General features: G+C 36.3%; 2 protein-coding genes across 4 annotated transcripts in view; both read right to left on the minus strand.

Annotated features, from left to right (window-relative positions):
- Positions 1 to 644: 644 nt before the first annotated feature.
- On the minus strand, positions 645 to 15,176 carry l(3)07882 (Nucleolar protein 14 homolog l(3)07882). The gene is made up of 15 exons (XM_087350865.1): positions 14,885 to 15,176; positions 13,247 to 13,396; positions 12,412 to 12,538; positions 10,908 to 11,212; positions 10,231 to 10,385; positions 10,040 to 10,149; positions 9,137 to 9,286; positions 7,969 to 8,121; positions 7,246 to 7,430; positions 5,005 to 5,172; positions 4,374 to 4,538; positions 3,379 to 3,548; positions 1,775 to 2,110; positions 1,277 to 1,432; positions 645 to 793 (listed from the first exon to the last, which is right to left on the minus strand). The coding sequence occupies exons 1-15, from the start codon at positions 15,074 to 15,076 to the stop codon at positions 703 to 705; spliced, it is 2,613 nt and encodes an 870-aa protein (XP_087206991.1). The 5' UTR covers positions 15,077 to 15,176; the 3' UTR covers positions 645 to 702.
- A 435-nt stretch (positions 15,177 to 15,611) lies between these two features.
- beta'COP (coatomer subunit beta') overlaps positions 15,612 to 19,435 on the minus strand; it is a 57,363-nt gene continuing 53,539 nt past the window's right edge. For 2 of the 3 annotated variants that reach the window (XM_087350859.1, XM_087350860.1), the window contains exons 15-17: positions 18,695 to 18,836; positions 16,869 to 16,999; positions 15,612 to 15,842 (exon numbers count right to left, since the gene is read on the minus strand). In XM_087350859.1, the coding sequence (XP_087206985.1) occupies positions 15,795 to 15,842; positions 16,869 to 16,999; positions 18,695 to 18,836 (321 nt within the window). In that variant the 3' untranslated portion in view covers positions 15,612 to 15,794. Of the gene's footprint in view, positions 15,843 to 15,870; positions 16,151 to 16,868; positions 17,000 to 18,694; positions 18,837 to 19,435 lie in introns of those variants that run through there. The other variant, XM_087350861.1, reaches the window with a different exon arrangement.

Below are 19,435 nucleotides of genomic sequence, written 5' to 3' on the forward strand. Positions count from 1 at the left end.
TCTGGTCAAGAACAGTTTGGGGTAAGGACAAGCTGTATCAATTTGGCCCAACAGAGTTGGTTTTACCCGAGGACAGAGACAGGCCCCAGTCTCAGAAGTGTCATGTCTTTATTATATCAAGATGAAGGGTATTGACCAGGAAGTTTATTTTAATAATACACTATTGTCCCAAACCTCCTGATTTTACATTATCCTCGTGTAAAGTAAAGTTTGTCCCCCTATGTGCCGTAAATGGGTGAGTGGAGGTATAGCTCCTCTCTTTCTTGACCTCGGCACTAGATGGGGGTGAGTGGTCGGCATCACGCCCGGGCCGGCTTTACCCTCGGGAAAGGACCCTGGTACCCATTGTAGAGGAGGCTGGGTGGGCCCCAGAGCCGGTCTGGACGCAGAGGCTAGAGGAAAAATCCTCTGCCCCCATCAGGGATCGAACCCTGGTCGTCCAGCCCGTAGCTAGTCACTATACTGACTGAGCTATCCAGGCTCATATTATCCTTGTGTATCTGTCCTAAATTCTTAGTTCTGTATAAGATTCTGTTAAAGGTCTTCACAGGGTGAAAGTGTGAAATGACTTGTGCCAAATGAGGCAGTAACTGTGGACATATAATTAATTAATAGGTGAGAATGTATACAGTAAGACGAGAAAATTTAAAAAGTTTTATATATATTTATTATCAACACCTACAAATAAATACAACTGTACCATTATTTCTTCCTCTTCAGCTTCCTAAGTTCTCCTTGTTGCATTGCTGCTGAACCAAATATCTCTCTAACCTTTTGCTTACGTTCCATATCACTGAAATAAAGAAACAAAACAAGAGAAAATGATGGAGTCATTCGTAAGCTTATAAACGTGGAATACAATTACAGGGAACAGACTCTAAACCAATGGTAGACAAAATAAAAGCCTGTAAGATTTGAGGTTTTCAGCAGTGAGAATGAAGATTTCTGTCTTCTGGGTTGTTGCGCTGTGTAGTCTGGTCGATGTTTACCAACGTTTCAGAGGTCATACTGCCTCTGTCACCAAGGCCTGATGATGGAGGCAGTATGACCTAAGAAACATTGGTTAACATCTACCAGACTACACAGCACAACAACCCAGAGGACAGAAATCTTCAAAATAAAGCCTGTGGACACATGAAACAATTAAATTCAACCAGTAATGGAACAGAATTTTTTCTGCAAAAAATCCATGGCCCACTGGCACTATGAAATAGTATTTGAATGTGACTCAAATAAAAATATTTGCCATCTGTGCTCAAAGTATTGTTCTACTCACTTTTGTAAAGTTTGTTTAAGCTTGAGCTTGGCAAGGAAAGATTTGTCTCTGCGAATCTCACGAATAGCTCCTTTCATTTCACGTTTATATTTATGCAGTAACTTTTCGTGCTCCTGCCTTTCCCTTCCCATGGGTCGCCTCTTCCTTCCATCAAACCTATAAACACATAAAGACTGTTACATTGTTCAAAACAAAACAAAAAAACACTTAAAACTTAGTATATGAGAATGGTTAAATAATGTCTTACAGAATCAGTTAATACAGCACAAAAGTTCAACTAAATGAATTTCAAACTGTGACACAGTAGATAAAAAAGAGGAACAGGTGGTAGATGAAGAGAGGAAGAATAGAAAAAAAGAGTAAAAATGGAAAAGAAGCAGAAATGACATGAAGTGGAACAGTCTTGCTCTCCTAAATCACAAATGAAAGAGCTTACACAGAACGAGCACAAGTCACAAATCTGCAGACACTTCTCATCTCTACTAACTCAGTACTTACACTTCTTCAACTCTCGGTTCATACAACCGCAAAGCTTTAGGTTTCTTCTTTTCCATAACCAAGAATTGCAGTTTTTGTTGTTCCATTTTCTCTACCTTTGAAATGACACTTTTAATGTCTTCTTGAAGAAAGGATGGATATTTTACCACCTCCAACTGCTTCAGTGTAGTGAGAACAGGCTTGAAAATGTGATAACTTGCAGACATGTTTTCTAAATGGCAACAAAACTCCAGTAAAAGTTTCACAGCTGTGTGTAATGCACGTAATTTAAAACTATCATCTTCAGGAAGCGTCTCTCGTAGATCATCTAAATTCATCAGCTGAGTTTCATTGTTACTGAAAAAGCAAAGTTAAAATTAAAACCTTCATTTTCATTAAATGAATTTCAAAGTTTTAACATCACTAACTACAACTCAATCAAGAACGTGCATGTACACTTGTATGTAAATTAATGTGGGCCAAATGGAGTATGCAAGTACAATGTTTTCTAACGTTTCTCCACATTTATGCATATAAAAGTAAATATAAAATTGCTCTTATGTCTGAGCACCATGCTACAGTCTTCAGACTGCATTCATTTTTGACTTTGGTATTCGGTGAAGTTAACTCATCAGTTTCATACACATGCCACCCTGGAGAAAGATTATACAGTACCCACTACAAATGGCAGACAAACCCCAATCACTGTTCTGCTCGTGGTGGTAAAGACAAAAGTCCCAATACATCTTCTTGGATTTCAACCTCCAGCTGCTGTTGGTAGCCAGTCAATTTAATGAATGAGCGTTCACAGCATGCATCTGAAGATAAAGCTCGCTAATTTTGTTTAAAATATGTTTAATTCAGAACACCAGTACTGTCTGTGTTTAAATAATTGTGTAATCTTCAGAATGAGCCGGGATAGCTCAGTCAGTATAGTGACTAGCTACGGGCTGGACGGCCGGTGTTCGATCCCCGACGGGGGCAGAGGATTTTTTTCTCTAGCCTCTGCGTCCAGACCGGCTCTGGGGCCCACCCAGCCTCCTATCCAATGGGTACCGGGGTCCTTTCCCAGGGGTAAAGCCGGCCGGGGGTGATGCCGACCACTCACCCCCATCTAGTGCCGAGGTCAAGAAAGAGAGGAGCTATACCTCCACTCACCCCAAGCGCCTTCATGGCACATAGCGGGACAAACTTTACTGTAATCTTCAGACTTTTCTGTTATGTAATGAACACAATACAAAGGAAATATAAGAACCTCACTACTTAAAGCCTGTAAAATTTCTGTAATTCTATGAATAAGACAGTTATAATAAAGAAATGGAAAGAATTTGGTAACTGAGGTACAACAGCTCGGTTAATGAAGTGACTGGCTATGGGCTCAATTCCTGGGAAGGGCACAGACTTTCTTCACCATCACATCCAGACTAGCTGCGTAATGGGAGACTCTTCACTCAGCAGTAAAGCTGCCAGAGCATGATGCCGACCACTCACTTTCATCTAGTGCACAGAGTTAGGATGTGTGGAGCTTTACCTCTGCACCCCATATATGTTTTCAAAATGTGATAGCAAGCACAGAAAGCAGTTTTGTGGAAATATAAATAAAAGTGTGAAAAATAATTTCATACTTAACTGTGGAAGGCTCAGAAAGAACAAGCAGATTTCTAGCCTTGCCAGCTATGTGCACTGGATACACAACAGAAACCAGTTTTGCACATGTTTTGGACACCCCCATGTCAAGCACGCCACAAAGAAAATTGACGACTGCTGGAGAAAACCTCTTGGAAAGAACTGTGTACTGAAATAAAAGAAAAATATTTAGTACTACAATGAACTCTATGAAAGGAAATTAAACCAATTATCATCTTTTTGACCCTACAATAGCTTTACTGTACTCATAAAAGCTTATTGGAATATTATAGACCCTTGAAGGTATTAGAGACAAAGATTACAGAGACAAGGGAATGCTAAAAGGCTTGATACTCCAGCAAATTAAATTACCCAGAAGAGATGCAAGTGAAAGTGACAGAGCCAAACGACAAAGCTAATGCAATGATTGACTCTCAGAGAAGTAGAGAAAGAGTATGGACTGACACAGAAAACAAAAAAATGTGGGAACTGATATTTGAAATCTTTTCATCCACCCTGTGGAAACAATGCCACAAGAGGTGACAAACACTGAGATGACTTAACTAAGGGAAATGACAGTACTGAAAGTTGAAGAGACATGCAGGCTGAGATAAAAAAAGTGAGGAAACAAAACTTATCTGGAAGTTTTTCATTCACTAACCTACCTGTTAGTGGAAATAATGACAGATGAGGAGAAAACACAGATCAAGATGGTTTACCCAAGTGACTTAATAGTCCTTATTGAAAACAAGATCCGAAGAAGAGAACAACAAATTGCTTTTAGAGATCCAACAGAAGACAATTTCTTTGTCTTCCTCTTCTCCAAACAAATGCCAAGATAGTACCATCAAATACGTCATGACTACCTTCTTCCAAATCCTTACCTATTGATTATTCACGATCATTATCTAATTTCACTTGATGCTATTTAACCTCTTCAGTTTTAAACACCATGATTAAATAATGCATCAGTCAGCACTTACTGTGTACTTACTTCCAGTATGAGTGTCACAAGGAACAGGCCTGTTGCTATGTCCTGAGTAGTCTTCACTCTACACTGATGCAACATCTGACATATAAACACAAAAGCAGGTGTCACCACAGGATGTCGGAAGTCTGACGTAGGAAACAGGTGGGAGATGAGCTTCAGGAACACCAGCTGGAACAATTAGGAAGAAGCATGAACTACCAATGAAGTGAGCATATCAATATGATGGTACCAACATGCAAAATTGTTCAACATGACTCTCCTGAAATAATTAAGTTCACAAAATTTAAATTAAACTTCAATAATGCAATAGAATGATACAGTTCTCTGTCTGAAAATTCATGATCCCTGCTTTGGGAACTGTACTGTTCCATCAAACTATCTTCTCAGTGTGGTGTATTAAAAGATGACTACATGTGCTTATGTGGCAAAAGTGTGGTTGCTCTTGCGATAAGTTACAATATGTAGCATAGAATATTTCAACTCTTCTGTCACCAAGATGACTCTGCTACATGAAGCTCCAAAAATATAATATCCTAAATTCCACTTGTAAGTTTCTATGTAAGAAAAAGAATGTTTCACATGAAATGTGCATGTATATTTTGGTATGTACATGATCTGTCATTCTTAAACATACTGTATCAAGTCCAGGAAAAGAGTTGCAGTGTGCTCTGAAGTCCTGCTGCTTCTCCTTCAGTATGTCTGCAACACAATGACCAGTATTCTGGGGTGTAATCTGTGACAAATCATACAGATGAGGTAGTATGCTGTCCAGCACAGCAAAACAGTTGCAACCCTCTTCATTCTGTAAAAGAATAATCTTACATTAACAGAATCTGTGACATGAAGATATACTCTTTGTGCCAAACACTTCCACTATAAGCACAGATTTATACCTTAAAATAATTTTCTTCTTGTAGTTGATAGTTATTCAGCTCATCAAAAAATCTCTACCTTTTACAGAACTCACATTCAAAACAGCCTGACACTTTACCACATCCTGAACCTGTTAAATTGAGTCCACATCTTCATACCCTATCATTCACAGATACATTTTGTTATAAAGTAAAAGGCAGTTTCTGTCACTCCCACTAAAAATATGAAGATGAGGATGATGATCAGCAGAGGGGATCTACAAATTACTGCAAGATCCAAACCACTGTGGAGGGTTTCAAATTCCTCACATTCATCAAGGTAATGAAAGAGAATTCAGAAAAGTCCTGGTTTATTCCAAACATATTAGAAGCTATAACCAAAATACTTTACAATTAATCAGTATCACCGTGAAATATTGCAGTTGAGTGGTTAGCACTCCTGTTTTATATTTTGTATAGACATGAGCAAAATTGGGTGATACATTTATTTAACCTGTTTACTCCATTAAAGACATCACTTTAAATCCTGCATTACAACTACTACTACTACTATGACATTACATAGTGCAAATATTTGGGGGTGGGCACAGCCAACAACTCTTCACATCTCAGACTCACATATTATATTGGACATATCAATGAATAACTGGGTTCCATGAGAGGCAGGGAATTTCATGACAAGATAACTAACCACCAGCTTCTCACAAGAGCCTATGCTCAGTGGGGTCAGTTAATTTTCATGAAAATGCATGATGCAGGGAACAGGAAAATAACTAAACATATATTCAGAAGGCCATGGATGTTTATCCGCGTTTTTCTGTGTTGTCCTGTGTACAGGTAGAGGCCTTGCGATGGGCCGATCCCTCGTCCAAGGAGTCCTACCGAATGTCTATAGATCAAGCCAACGAAAAGTTGGGACCCGCAGTCCTCAGGCACTTGAAGAATGGGTCGTTCCCAGTATATACAGAAGGCAAATTCAAAAGTAGTACCAAGAAATGGTACCATGTATCACTTTCCTTTTTCAGCACTTGCAAGTAAATCTGCATAAGTAATAACTGAAGTAAATAACACCTGACTCTCAATTTAAAAATTAACAACCAACAAAGTTATAAAAAATTAAGAACAGGCATACACGTAATAAAATTTATCTAGTAATTATCTTTGTTCCTCAAAAAATTATAAATGTCATTCAGAAAAATTTTCAGATATAAAATAAGGGTCATAACAGTATGCAGTGCATCACAATATCATATGAAACAGAAAGAATTTGGAACTGAAAAAGTGCAATTTTCATAAAGTGATGAATATTGACAATGAATGGATGACAAAACTGAATGAAGACTCACTGAGTGACTAGTAAATTAGACAAATCAGCATATACAGACCTCCTAAGTGACTGGTGAATGATTATAGTCAATGAATAAAGACTTGCTGATCGAACAATGAACGAGATGGAGCTCCCTAGTGTTTGCACCTTATAACCTACAGTTTACAGGCAGAGATTAATGATACCATTATCAAGAAGGCAGTCAGCAGGACAGCCAACATAACAGATGGAAAATCCTACTTATTTATATGAATTGTGTAGCCATGCCACTACACACATGCTGCAACTAACAACATATAGATCAGCTACTGAACATGGTCTTAGAAATTTTAACAAGACCAACAAAGTATTTGCTATAGTTGACTGATCAAAGTAAAGGACTGCTCTGTGAATCTGAGACCCATAACCAATTGGTCACTGATGTGATTCACTGACTTGCAAATTTGTGAATGGCACATTCACTAATTCAACAGATACATGGACATTATTCTCTGCACAGAAGCCTTTCTGTGTTCTTCCTCAGTCCTTCTCAACAAGTGCATGGATGTTATTTATAAAGTAACAGAGATCCTACCACGTAAAAACACGTAAGTTACATAGTAAAAGAACACTGTTAACTAACCAGAGAATCAATCAATTAAAAAGTAAAACTCAAATGGGCACAGTCATCACATACCTCAGTGGAAACTGCTGTGTCCTGAAGATGTTGCAACAGGAAGCCAAAAAGATTAGTTAGTCTGTCCTTCATGCCTTCACCTAAACTAGGATGATTACACTTCATCATACGCTCCAGAATCACAGCTTGGTGGTGTGGACTTTGAACACAGAGTACAGCCTGAAGCTCTTCATACGTATCTGGAACTAATAAACACACAAAGCAACTTACTGTATTTATGTATCATACTGGAAACTAATCAACACATCATGAAAGTTTAAATACAGGTTATAAAAAAAGTTTGTTGAATTCAGAAAAGGACAATGGAAACTCTGCAGTAAATGATGATAATGCAATGATAGAGAGTGGTTCTGGTGGTACAGATTCTGAATTCGAAGTCATGTACAATTGTAGGGAAGATGTGGAACTTTTCACTGCTGGATTCGGACCTCAGGATGCAATTAAGTACATAGATGACATCTTAGAAATGTAGACAACTTAAAGCTTTTTTAAATTTTCATCTATCAGGAACATAGTGGTCCAAAGGAAAATCTTCTATGTCCAAGGTTTCAGGTTACAGCAAAGATTTTTCCATATACCTTGCACATCCCTCACCTCTGACAAGCAATACGCCCACTGTGGAATAGTCAAGACTCTAGAACCGTGTTTCACACTGTTGTTTTACTCAACAGTCAGTCCAGCAGCTCACATTTTATATATTTTTGTTCTTTCACATATCCTTACCCTTGAATGTGTATGGCAATTCACTTCTTGCTCTCTCCATCATTTCTTTCCTTGCCAGAAGATCAATTTTTATTTTATTTTCTGTCCTGTCTTCACAATAATTTCTGTCTGTGCTTTGCATTGTTTCCAAATTCACATTTTCAGCAACCATACCTAAAAAAAATTCACTCAATATTATTAAATGTCCTATTACAACCTACAAATAAAACATTTATGATATAAATATACTTATACTTACTTACATATATGATATACTTATGAATGACATACTTACCCAAATATAAGATGAGATTCTCTCAGCTTAATTTTCATTACAATTTTATATATATCCTTGTGAATATAAGATGACCCCTTGTTTATATACATATAACACAATTCAACAGTTTCTGCATAAACAGACATTGGCAACTGTGGTATACCTCAAAAATAGTGCGTGTAGAGTTTGAATTAATATCACGTTATGTAAGCAGTAATTGTTAAATTTTTATTACTGTTACCACCATACTCACATGCAACTGATCCAGCTCATATTTTTGGAGCCTTGGCTCAGTTTTCTGGTACATACTGTAATGGCATAATATAAATATATGCTAACATGAGTTATGAGGTATGCCACAGTGGCTAGTTTGAGGATGTGCAATAAAATTTTGTAATGACTGTCAAGACATTATTTGTGATGATACTAAACATTTGTTTTGTGTGTTCCATTCCTTAGAAAGTGTTTACAGTAAATGTACCTATTAAACAGAACTTCGATATATCAAGTGACACAATCGTGGAAGCCCGCATAGAAGCGGCTACGCTGCTCCCTTGTTTACTGCAAAAATCATTATGATACAAACTTCAAACTAATGATTATCTGGTATAAAACATAATAAACACTTCTGAGGCCATTCTGTAGTGATGAAGCACTGCAAAGAACAAGTTTTACAAGAAAAACATTCTGTAGACCTACATTTGGCCATTATATACAAATGGGTAAAAAGGTTATGTTTGTTCCTGAATATTGCACATAAGAACTACAACTGTACAACTAGTACAATTATCTTTTCATTGTGAATGGGATGAGAGAGAGTCATGTTATTAACATATAAATATAGTAATAATATGTCTATAAAAGCAATCTGACAAACCACAGGTTGACAAGCTATGAATACATAATACAAACCTTTATTTTCTGTATTCTCATCATCACTGTGATAAACATTCTTCAAGTCAGACAAATCATCAATGTTATCTTCATCTTCTTCATCATTATCATCAAACTGCTCAGATTCTTCTGAGGAATGAGAAGAGTTCCTTTCTCTTTCTTCATCTTCTGCAGTAAAAATAAAACAAAGTGTAAGACAAACCAATTAACTTAGCTCATAAATTACTGTGTCTGACAATAAACCATCTGTCCTCCTAAGCCAGATTACCAATACTTATGAATGTGATAAATGACCTTAAAAATTTCTGTTAAAGTGAAAAATATTATATTTCAAGATAGACAAAATCAATGGGAAATTTGTATTACATAATGTAGATAAATATGATTTACAGAAGTCACATATGCTTGAATAACAAAAGCAAAAATTCATTAAGGACTGGGAATGCGACTTGCACAGGAGAAATATATGTGAATTTTAGTTCAGAAACTTCTTGGAAGACAGTGGACATGAACATGAATCACGGAGAAGTATATTGTGAGAATGGAAGAATAATGTAACAAGACCAAAATCATGTCCAGTGAACAAGACTTGGTATTAGCACAATTTAAACTTCAAGTTATACTATCAGAGCTAGATGATTTTTAGGCTATTTAGTGATATTATTTCTGGAGTACATATAATCCAATCAGAAAGGAAAATGGTTATGAATAGTGATAAGCTAAGAAACTAGTAATAAGCATTTGTGGCCTAATCAAAGTAATCCCCAGCATTTGCCTGGCCTGAGAAACCTGAAAAATCCAAAGTCAGCTGGCAACAGGAAGCGGCTCAAACCAAGTATCCCCTGAACACAAGCTTAGAGTGTTACTGCCATGCCAGTATGTTTGGTGCCAATTAGTTAGTTAATGTTGAAGAACACTCACGTTCATGATCCTGCTTCTCATCTTGTTCTAGTTCATGATTTGTGTTCATCTCCAGTTCCCCATCAGCATTGTAACTCATCATAACTTCTTCTTCACTTTCCACTTCAAAACTGGAAAATACAACCTGTATACTATTTCCACAATAAAATCTACCATTAAACATTCAAAATTTGTTCATATTAAATACAAACCCATCATCCAGATCATCTGCACTTCTGTGCTTCCTTTCAGGTACAAGATCTTCTTTGAGTCCGCGCATTCTCTGTAATCGTTCCCTTTCTAATTTTTCGAGTCTTTCTTTCTCTTCTCGTGCTAATTCATCTTCTGATTTTAGTCGGTCTAATGGCTGCCATAAAAGCAACAGAATTAAGTTTACACAGGTCAATGTTGAAACTGACTTCATGGTGTCTAGAAAGAAGAGTGTTTCACAAGACAGCACTTTCAAATCAATATACTCCAAAAGGAGCACCACCTTTTCGAGTATTATGGTCACTACAAGAGCAGGTTTCTCTACTCAAACGAGAGTGTTTCGCAACAAATGATTCCCCAACACAGGTTTACAAGGTGCAAGGAACAATACAAGAACTCAAAATTTGAGTAAAATCTGCCAGACAGATTACATATATAAGATGTATGCTATATCTATAATTCTGGTTATGGATGCATGTAAGATCACAGTGACAGAAAGGAAAATAAACATTACAACAACAAAAAAGTCATCAGGTGAGTGTACATTGTGAACTGTGCATATTTTATATGGCTAGTATCAAAAACATGGGTGAGAGGTAACCCTTGCAAAGTACATGACAAATATTACATCAGTTGTAAATGTGTTAACAATGAACAGAATGTGCAACTTGCAACATACCTTTCCTCGAGCTTCAAACTTCAGTTGTCTCATAACTGTATCATAGGAATCTGGCTTGTCATCATTATCAACCACATTATTCAAAGATGTCTTAGAAGCAGACACAACTGGCAGCAGATCCTTCCACTCTGTGTCCAGCTTTTCTGTCAGTTCAATTGTTTGTTCACGAGCCCGCTGCTTCTCAGCTTTACGTATTTTAGACTCAGCAATTAACTGATCAATCAAATCCTTTCTACTAGTATGACCTTCACTACTGGATCTCTTTAGCATACCACCTCCAAAATGGGCATCTTCAACAAATGTCGCTAAAAAAGAAATTAAAACATTTTCACTAATCTAAAATTTTAAGTAACTCTTCCACAAGGTTCAATCAAAAACTAGTATATAATGCAATAATTCACTGTATCTGTGATATACATTATAAAGTGCCATTGTACAAGTTCCCCACTTAATGGTACCAGCACCTTGTCATGGTGGTGGGGCTTGAGTACCTCAGTGACCCGAAGAGCTATGCTGGCGGTAGCATAGCTACTGGTAGGGCCTCCTTAGCCAGACTGGTCATGGGGGAGAGGTCAGGCTAAGACAGGTACCCTGGTCCTCCAGGTTGGGGGTTGGTCGCAAGGCTAACAACCTTGCACCGTAAAAAGGAGGATGTTTCGAAACCTCAATCAAAGCCTCGGACAGACGGACCTAACAGGGGACCGAATGGAAGAGGAGAACTGAGGAGGCCATGGACCGAATACGAACCAGAGAGCAATAGAAGAAGAAGAAGATTGTACAAGTTGCACACTATTTTTATTAATAGTCCTCTCCGAGACTTTAACAATTACCATTCTATCTACTGTGAATAAAATTGTGTGTCCATACAAAAAGTCAGTAAATCACTTCAAGATCTTTGCCTTTATTCTCTGATCATCCTTCATATGATTCTTAAACTTTTGTAAACCAGTGACATTCATGTCATCTCCTGTTTGGTGAACAGCCTACAGAAGATCAACCTTTCCCATCATGTGAATGAGATACATATTTATGATACTGGTGCTTCTTCCTACTGTGTGCGTGCGTGCACATGTGGGTGGGTGTGGATGTGTGTTTGCATTATCAGTGAAATAATTAACCTGTTTTTCCATCTATTGACACTTTCAGCCAACACTTTGCAGCATTCTATAAAGTGAATTTGTAAGTTGCAAAATAAAAGAATGTGTTTCTGGTGAAAATGTCAGCAGGGAGTGATTTAAAGATATAAAATTTGTGAAAAAAAATCCTGTAAAAATATATACGTTAATGACACAATAATTTCCCATAGCACTAGTTTTTGAGTCAATCTTTGGCATATCCCTGACAAGTCATGGGAAAGCTTTGATGGAAATGGATGTTTCTATACTGAAACATACAATGACAGTTGCAGCTTGCAGTTTTAAATTCTTTTGAATTGCTGTCACTTTTCTGTTTCAATATTACACCTCAACATAAGAAAATTTGAGAAATATAACAGAACACTCACAATCAAGCTTTCCTGTCTCTTCTTCCTCCTCATCATCGCTTCGCGGGTCATCAAATTTCTCTATTTCATTCAGTGTTTGGCCATGATGTGTCAATATTTCATCATCAGCCAAGTTAAAAATTGATTTCTGTAATAAATTTATACATAAAAATCACAAGCTTCCTTATTTGAAGTTCACATCTATGAGATCCTTGAAAATTACCAGTAACTCTTGTAATTACAAACAAATTATGCTACCATAATTCTCTTATTTTAATTAATGAACTCTACAAAACAGACACATTCTTGACGTGCTGATAGTTACTCAGCTGGAATAGAAATTCTTAATTTTTAAGAAACCCATAAATTCATGACCATGATGTTATCCTGTCCCATTCTGTACTTTCATCCAGTTCTTTTTCAAGCCATAACCATCTCCTTCAAACACCATCATCCCTTGTCATTGGACATTATATAAACTATGTAGTTTAAAGGGAATTAAAAATAGCATACGGAATAATAGCTCTGCTACAAGTAAATAGTATGCTTTACTGGTCAAATAATTACAATGGACATTTTAAAACTGACACCTTAACCCTGAAATAATCTTAACATGAATATTATGTTACCTACAATGGTGAAGACATTTGGTTGTAAGTTCATAAATTCCTTAGTACTTTCAATCTTTTGTTTTAACTGTGTCATTCCCAAAATTAATTAAATTCAATGTGAAAATAACAGTTAAGGCACACATAAAGAACATGTGAGCATAAGAGACATTAATTTTTTGATCTGATGAAAAATAAAATACCACTGCTTAAAACTTAGAAATCCCAGAGCGCATGAATATTATTACCTTATTGTGCATCTTCATTCTTTCAACAGTAAATCGAGCCATAATTCTGTCTTCTGCTGTCATCGCACTATTCTTTTCACCTATTCTCCGATCCAGAAACCTATTAGACTTGTCTTTTATTCTGAATTCTTGAAGTAGTGTCTTTTTCCTCTGAGAAAATAACAAAAAGTTAGTTCCAACTGTCACTTTCAGTTGGTTTTTATCATATGTTAGTCACATTATATATAATTACATTGGCTTTAATATAATCTAAGACATTAGTTATTCTGTACCTTCTTAACCTTTTAAAGCCCAGTGATAACTATATGTGCCATCTGCTTTAATAATCAATTACTTTCCACAATTTGTGAGGGGTATATGACTGACACTTGTGACAAGTTTAAAAATAATTCCAGATGCTACTTTTCTGCAATAAATTTCTAAGTTCATAACATGTGACCACTTATAACTGAAGCTCTACAAGTTATGAGGTATATGTATAAGCGTTAGAAAGAAAATTTAATAAGGTTTACAATGAGCTATAGAATGTTTATGTAAGTACATAATCAAAGAAGTTACTAAATAAAAACCTCACATACCTTTTATAAGATGGTGGGGGTGATATTTTAACACTCTGTATTAAAAAAAGAGGAAGAAGAAGATGATGTATTACTATGGGAATCAATATGTATGTGAACTTTCATCACAATCTGATATGGTAAAATGTAAATTTTACCTTCAGGTGTGCTGTTTTTTTCCATGGTATGACTTAATCTTATCATCGCTGCAGCTAATCAACTTCAAAGGGCAGAAACCTATGCAGTATTCATGCATAACAGAAAGGCCATGCCTTGGCTTTGCTGCCAAAAAATCTTCCTGTATCAAGCAAACTGTTAAGGCTCAAATAAAAAATATTTTGGGAAGAAATGCAGAGAACCCATATGAACTAATTATAAATAACTACTATAAAGATTAAACAATCCTAATATGATGTAAATTAATCTCCTGTTTTCACTCCTGTAACAGCCATTTTTCTACAAAAACTAGTATCATCATTGATAGTTCACCTTAATACTGAATGCTGCAAGACAAGTGAAAACATTGGGAGCGACTGGGTTCATATCTTGGCCCAGAGATCACCTATGCTGTTTATGGCTTATTGTGATTTTTGTCAGTCCTTACAGGCAAATGACAGGATAGAACCTTAAATTATATCACGGCTGAAGTTCTAACCGTGGCAAGTATTAAGACAGACCAGGATCACTACATTCTTAAACTACGTCCATCGTCTGCGTATTTTAAAAAAGAACACTGCGTTTCGGAAGCTGAATGTGCTTCCGTCCTTAGGTTAAAAAGTGGGGAGGGGCACCTACTCTGTTGGGTCCGATACAAAGAACTAACCTTAATCTTTCAACCGGGCCCAACAGAGTAGGCGCCCCTCACCACTTTTTAACCTGAGGGCGGAAGCAGATTAAGCTTCCGAAACGTAGAGTTCTTTTTAATAAACACAAATGATGGACATAGTCCAAGAATTTACTGATCCCGATTGTACCACACCATCGTCAGTATAATTTAAAACTGACATGTCTTATGGGATGTTGCGCTGTAGAGGATTTGCTATTGAGAACGCCGTTAAATAAGGCGCAAATAAATAATTACCTTTGTTATTGCTTTCGCACGAGCTATACCTGGAAGACCTTTATCATTTTTAGTTTTCCTTCCAAGGATTGAATATTTCTGGCGATTAACATGAATTTCAAACGGATTCAGCACCTTTTTCTTTTGAGAATCAGGTTTCACTACCCTATCTGACATACGTTTCTTTTTGGCTTTATTTTTAACTTTACCCATTACTATTCACAAATGATAAAGCTGTACGCACATCAACCTCTTTTGATCTTGAACCAAACACGTGCAACACACTGATTATGCCAACATACAGATCCGTAACTCAATGTTAAAAGTTGTCAACACACGCATACATTATGCTGCCATCTGCTGCAGAAGAACGGAAAGTTTTAACAGTGAGTCGGTAACAAACGTAAACTGCCATCCAACACTCTCTCTACACCTGAACACACCAACCGTATAAACTCTGCAGGTAAAATATTATTTCAATGCTATATTGTCACTCATTTTCCATACTTTATAGAGATACTACAATACATAAGATGAGAGACCATGTGATGGATGACGTACAAAATAATGAATGGAAAAAGTAGACATGCACAAACAAGAAAAGTACTTTAGGAGAAGGTTTTGTGTAAGAGGGAAATAGTACTCACACATGGGCTACACTTAACTACAGAACAATTCACATGGTGCGAACGTCAGTGGCTGTGAATACATATGTGTTTGGTAGGCAGACATGTAAGTAATACTTGGATTACTGGTTTGAACAAACATCTGTTTATTTTTCATCAACAAGATGATTACACTTCTTGTTCTTCATCTGAACATTTTGGTGATAACAAATGATACGTACATACAGTATAAATTTTTAATACATGCTTCACACATAGAATGTGAGCAGAAATCTTAAATACTCAGCACAATTAATCAGAATCCTTCAATCTTCAAGTAGTAAATCTTCATCTATATTATCTATATTAACATCCTAGAAAGAAAACAAATCATTACTATTCAGAGAAATATAAAGGGCAATCACTTAGTCATAAAGCATTAAATAATTTACATCAATATGCAAACTGTGAGGAAAATAACATTTATTTTCTTATATAATATCTGTGTAAAAGTAAAGCTGCCTTGCTATATATCATGGAGGTGCTGGGGGATGGGCAGAAGATACAGCCAGCTCCTTCTTGTTCTTTATTTAGATGGAGGGGTAAGTGGTCTGTGTCACACCCTGGCCATGCTTATTCTTCTTCATGTGTGCAATCCTGTAGTTCAATTTTTTATCATTTCCTGTGAATGAATCACCTATAACTGCCAACTTCACTGCATGTAAAGAAGCATGGTAGGACTTACATATATTCTGTGATTTAATCAAAATAACAGATAGCTGTTAGCTGTGCAGTAACAAAGATTGCCATATGGTAAGTTTAAATCAATCTGTATCCGTTTGTTTTAAATACTTGTACCACCTACATTCTCATGCAGCTTTCACAGCTTAATATAATTTCGAAAGCCATCCATTTAAGATAATTATTTAATTTTAGTGATGTCTTATTATATTTTTAAAATGGAGTAAAAGTTCTCAAACAAAAAGTTCAAAATGTGGCCTCCCCTAAATGAAGGTCCATGGAGTTTTAAGGAGTAAACAGAGTGCCATTACAGCATAGAATATAAAACATTCTTTACATAATCTGTCTTACATACCTTTTTATAAAATTATTTAAACTCAAACTGAATTGTCGTCTTCTGGGTTATGGTGTCTTGTGGTAATTTCCACTATTTTGAAAAAACTTCTCACCTCCATTTTCAGTGTGGACGTAATAAGTTACTCCAAAATCTTGTAACCACCAACCACACTACACATTGTTATAACTCAGAAAGCCACAATTCAAATTTGGACTGTTGTGAGTCTCAAATTACATGATTTAAACCCAACTAAAGGAATAATATAGAAACTCAAGGTTTCAAAGTTAGCTATGACACACTTTCACATGTCTCGTATGCTCACCAAACTGCCATTGTTGTCCAGCTCCAGGTCTAGATCCAGTTCATCTTCTAGAGACTCGCTCTGAGTTTTGGTCTTTGATGAAACACTTTCTGAGAGTGATGGAATAGGTACAGTGTCTTTTTTACCTACAACTGGAGAGAAGAGAAACAACAGTTTAAACTAAAAACAAGTGGATGTAAAAAATTTATAACAAAAGAGAGCTCAAGAAATGTGAATCTGCTCATCCACATGTAAACAAATTGTACCTGGTGAGTCCGAGTAAACTATTATATTATATATGGTGAGTTATAAGCCGCATGTGTTACACAAAGTGAATCAAAGCCTTAAGAAGGTTGTTGGGAGATCATTTTCAGCACAAAACAAAGTTTTTCAGATTCACCATCACTTCTGAGTTGCAATGTTTTACTATTGTGATAACTGATTTTTACAAAATGAAAACAATTTGTTTTAGCATAACATGTCAATTGAATTCCTTGTTTGCAATAACAGAAATAAAACAAATTCTAATCTTTCTTAGCATTTTTCAGTTGTCACCTCTGAGCACTTTCCTGTTCATGTGATAGGGACTTGTCAGTACACTGAATGTACTATACAGTACATAGTCACAACAGTGTTTGAAGTTTCCTCCCTCCACCTGAACACATGCCTGACAGCAAAGTGGACTGTACTTCCACAAACTTCCAGCACACAGCCCAACAATCACAATAATACAAAGCAACATCAATGTAAAAATGTTGTCACTTGAAAATTGGAGAATCTCAGGAAACATTATTTACATTTTCTGCTCAAAATTTATTTCCCCTACATCCTTACATACTGTATTAGAGTTATGAATCACCCTGTATACAGAGTTAATATTTGTCTATGGAAATGTTCATGTGTGTGACAAAGAGACAGTGACCTAAGCTAACATTTGCTAACCTAGAGAATTTTTAAATTAAGTCAGGATAGCTCAGTCACTATAGTGACTGTCTACAGCAGTGTTCTGCAACCTTATTCCACTTGCAGCACACCAATTTGTCAAAAAACACAAGACGGCACACAACAAAAAGTCGCCTCACAAAAAAAGGTGATAAGAAACTTAACATGGCCATAAATATATATCTGCATATAAATCTTTGCCCTATAAGAACACAAGCATATGAAAACAAAACATAACACATGTTGAATAAAACTATTGATAATGAACCTATGTGTGCGTGTGAATTATAATTACAGGAGAAATGATATCGATATTTTTTTATATCTCTACTTCCACATGAATTTCAAGCCCCTACATTAAAAGGCAGAAGTATTGGTCCAATCTTAGAAGTTCACACAGGTACTAAGTTTTATTATTGATAACAGAATTAAAATTAACAGAATTAAATTAGTGGCCACTAATTGCACAATGTTCATACGACATGTTCATGAAAACTTGTAAATGGGTTAAAAACTTATTGGTGGCAAGAAAGACAGACACACATGCACAGTGAGGTAAATCATTCCTTATAAAGTATGGAAATGGCAAAGAATGACATCCGTTATATGTACAAATATATGGAAGTCATAATAACAACAGGTCAGAACAGGCTGACAATTAACACTGAATAAAACAGGACAGGTCTTGATTAAGCCATGATAGTCTTATTTAATTCTGGCTAGAAATCCATAATATTAATCTTAACCTTCATTCCAAACAAGTTGCACATATAATAATGAAATGTAATAACTATACTGCTCTGTAACTGGACCAGAGAGCAATGTACGAAGAGTTGAGTCAAGTTTCTGTCACAGGAAGAAACATGCTGTTACCAGCTGTAATATTTATTTTGATATGTCAGTACCTGGTGCTGGCTGCAAGAAGTTTTCACAAGCAGTGGCAATATCAACTTCATCATCTATACCAACTCCAGGGGGAATGTAGTGGAATTTTCCAGCGGCCTCAGCAGCACGCATCTCTTCAATTGGATTCCTTTCATAGTTAGGCTGAAATATGATCATCCTCACCTATAGTTCCACAGAGCTGTTGCTTGAATAAATAGTATGCTTGCAGAAATGCTAGAAGTATGTCAACCTCTGAGGTCAAGAACTAATAAATATATTAATTCACATAACAGACCAACTCTTAAAAGTTATTCATATCAAATTCCTGGAAAGGAGAAGATTTCAAACTGGAAACATCTTGAATGACATGCAGCAAGGCTCCAGAAATATGACTTAAATCTATTAAAAAAAGTCAGCTTGTCCATACTATGACAGTATGCTTCATATAAACATTTTTATACCAGCTACTAGTCTCTGTTAACTTGTCAATGCTGAATAAAACATATTTCTGGAGCCCTCATAAACTGTTTATTAACCTTTTAAAGTCCAGTGGTATTTACATGTGACAGCTGCTGTAACAGTCGGTAACTCTGCATTTTATATTAATGTGTCTTGTTTGAATGTCAGTGTGAAAAGCTATTTTATTTCCTCAAACAACATTACGAGTCATTTCAATTCTGTTCATAAAGGTCGCGCGAATAGTGGTGGCACCTAAATGCGCAATGTATAAGCCGAGAGAAGGGAGTTCATGGTTGTGGGGG

Source organism: Zootermopsis nevadensis, unplaced genomic scaffold, assembly GCF_977971745.1.
Source record: "Zootermopsis nevadensis isolate Lab colony 2312 unplaced genomic scaffold, Znev_1.0 Znev_ptg000017l, whole genome shotgun sequence".
Taxonomy (NCBI): Eukaryota; Metazoa; Arthropoda; class Insecta; order Blattodea; family Termopsidae; genus Zootermopsis; species Zootermopsis nevadensis.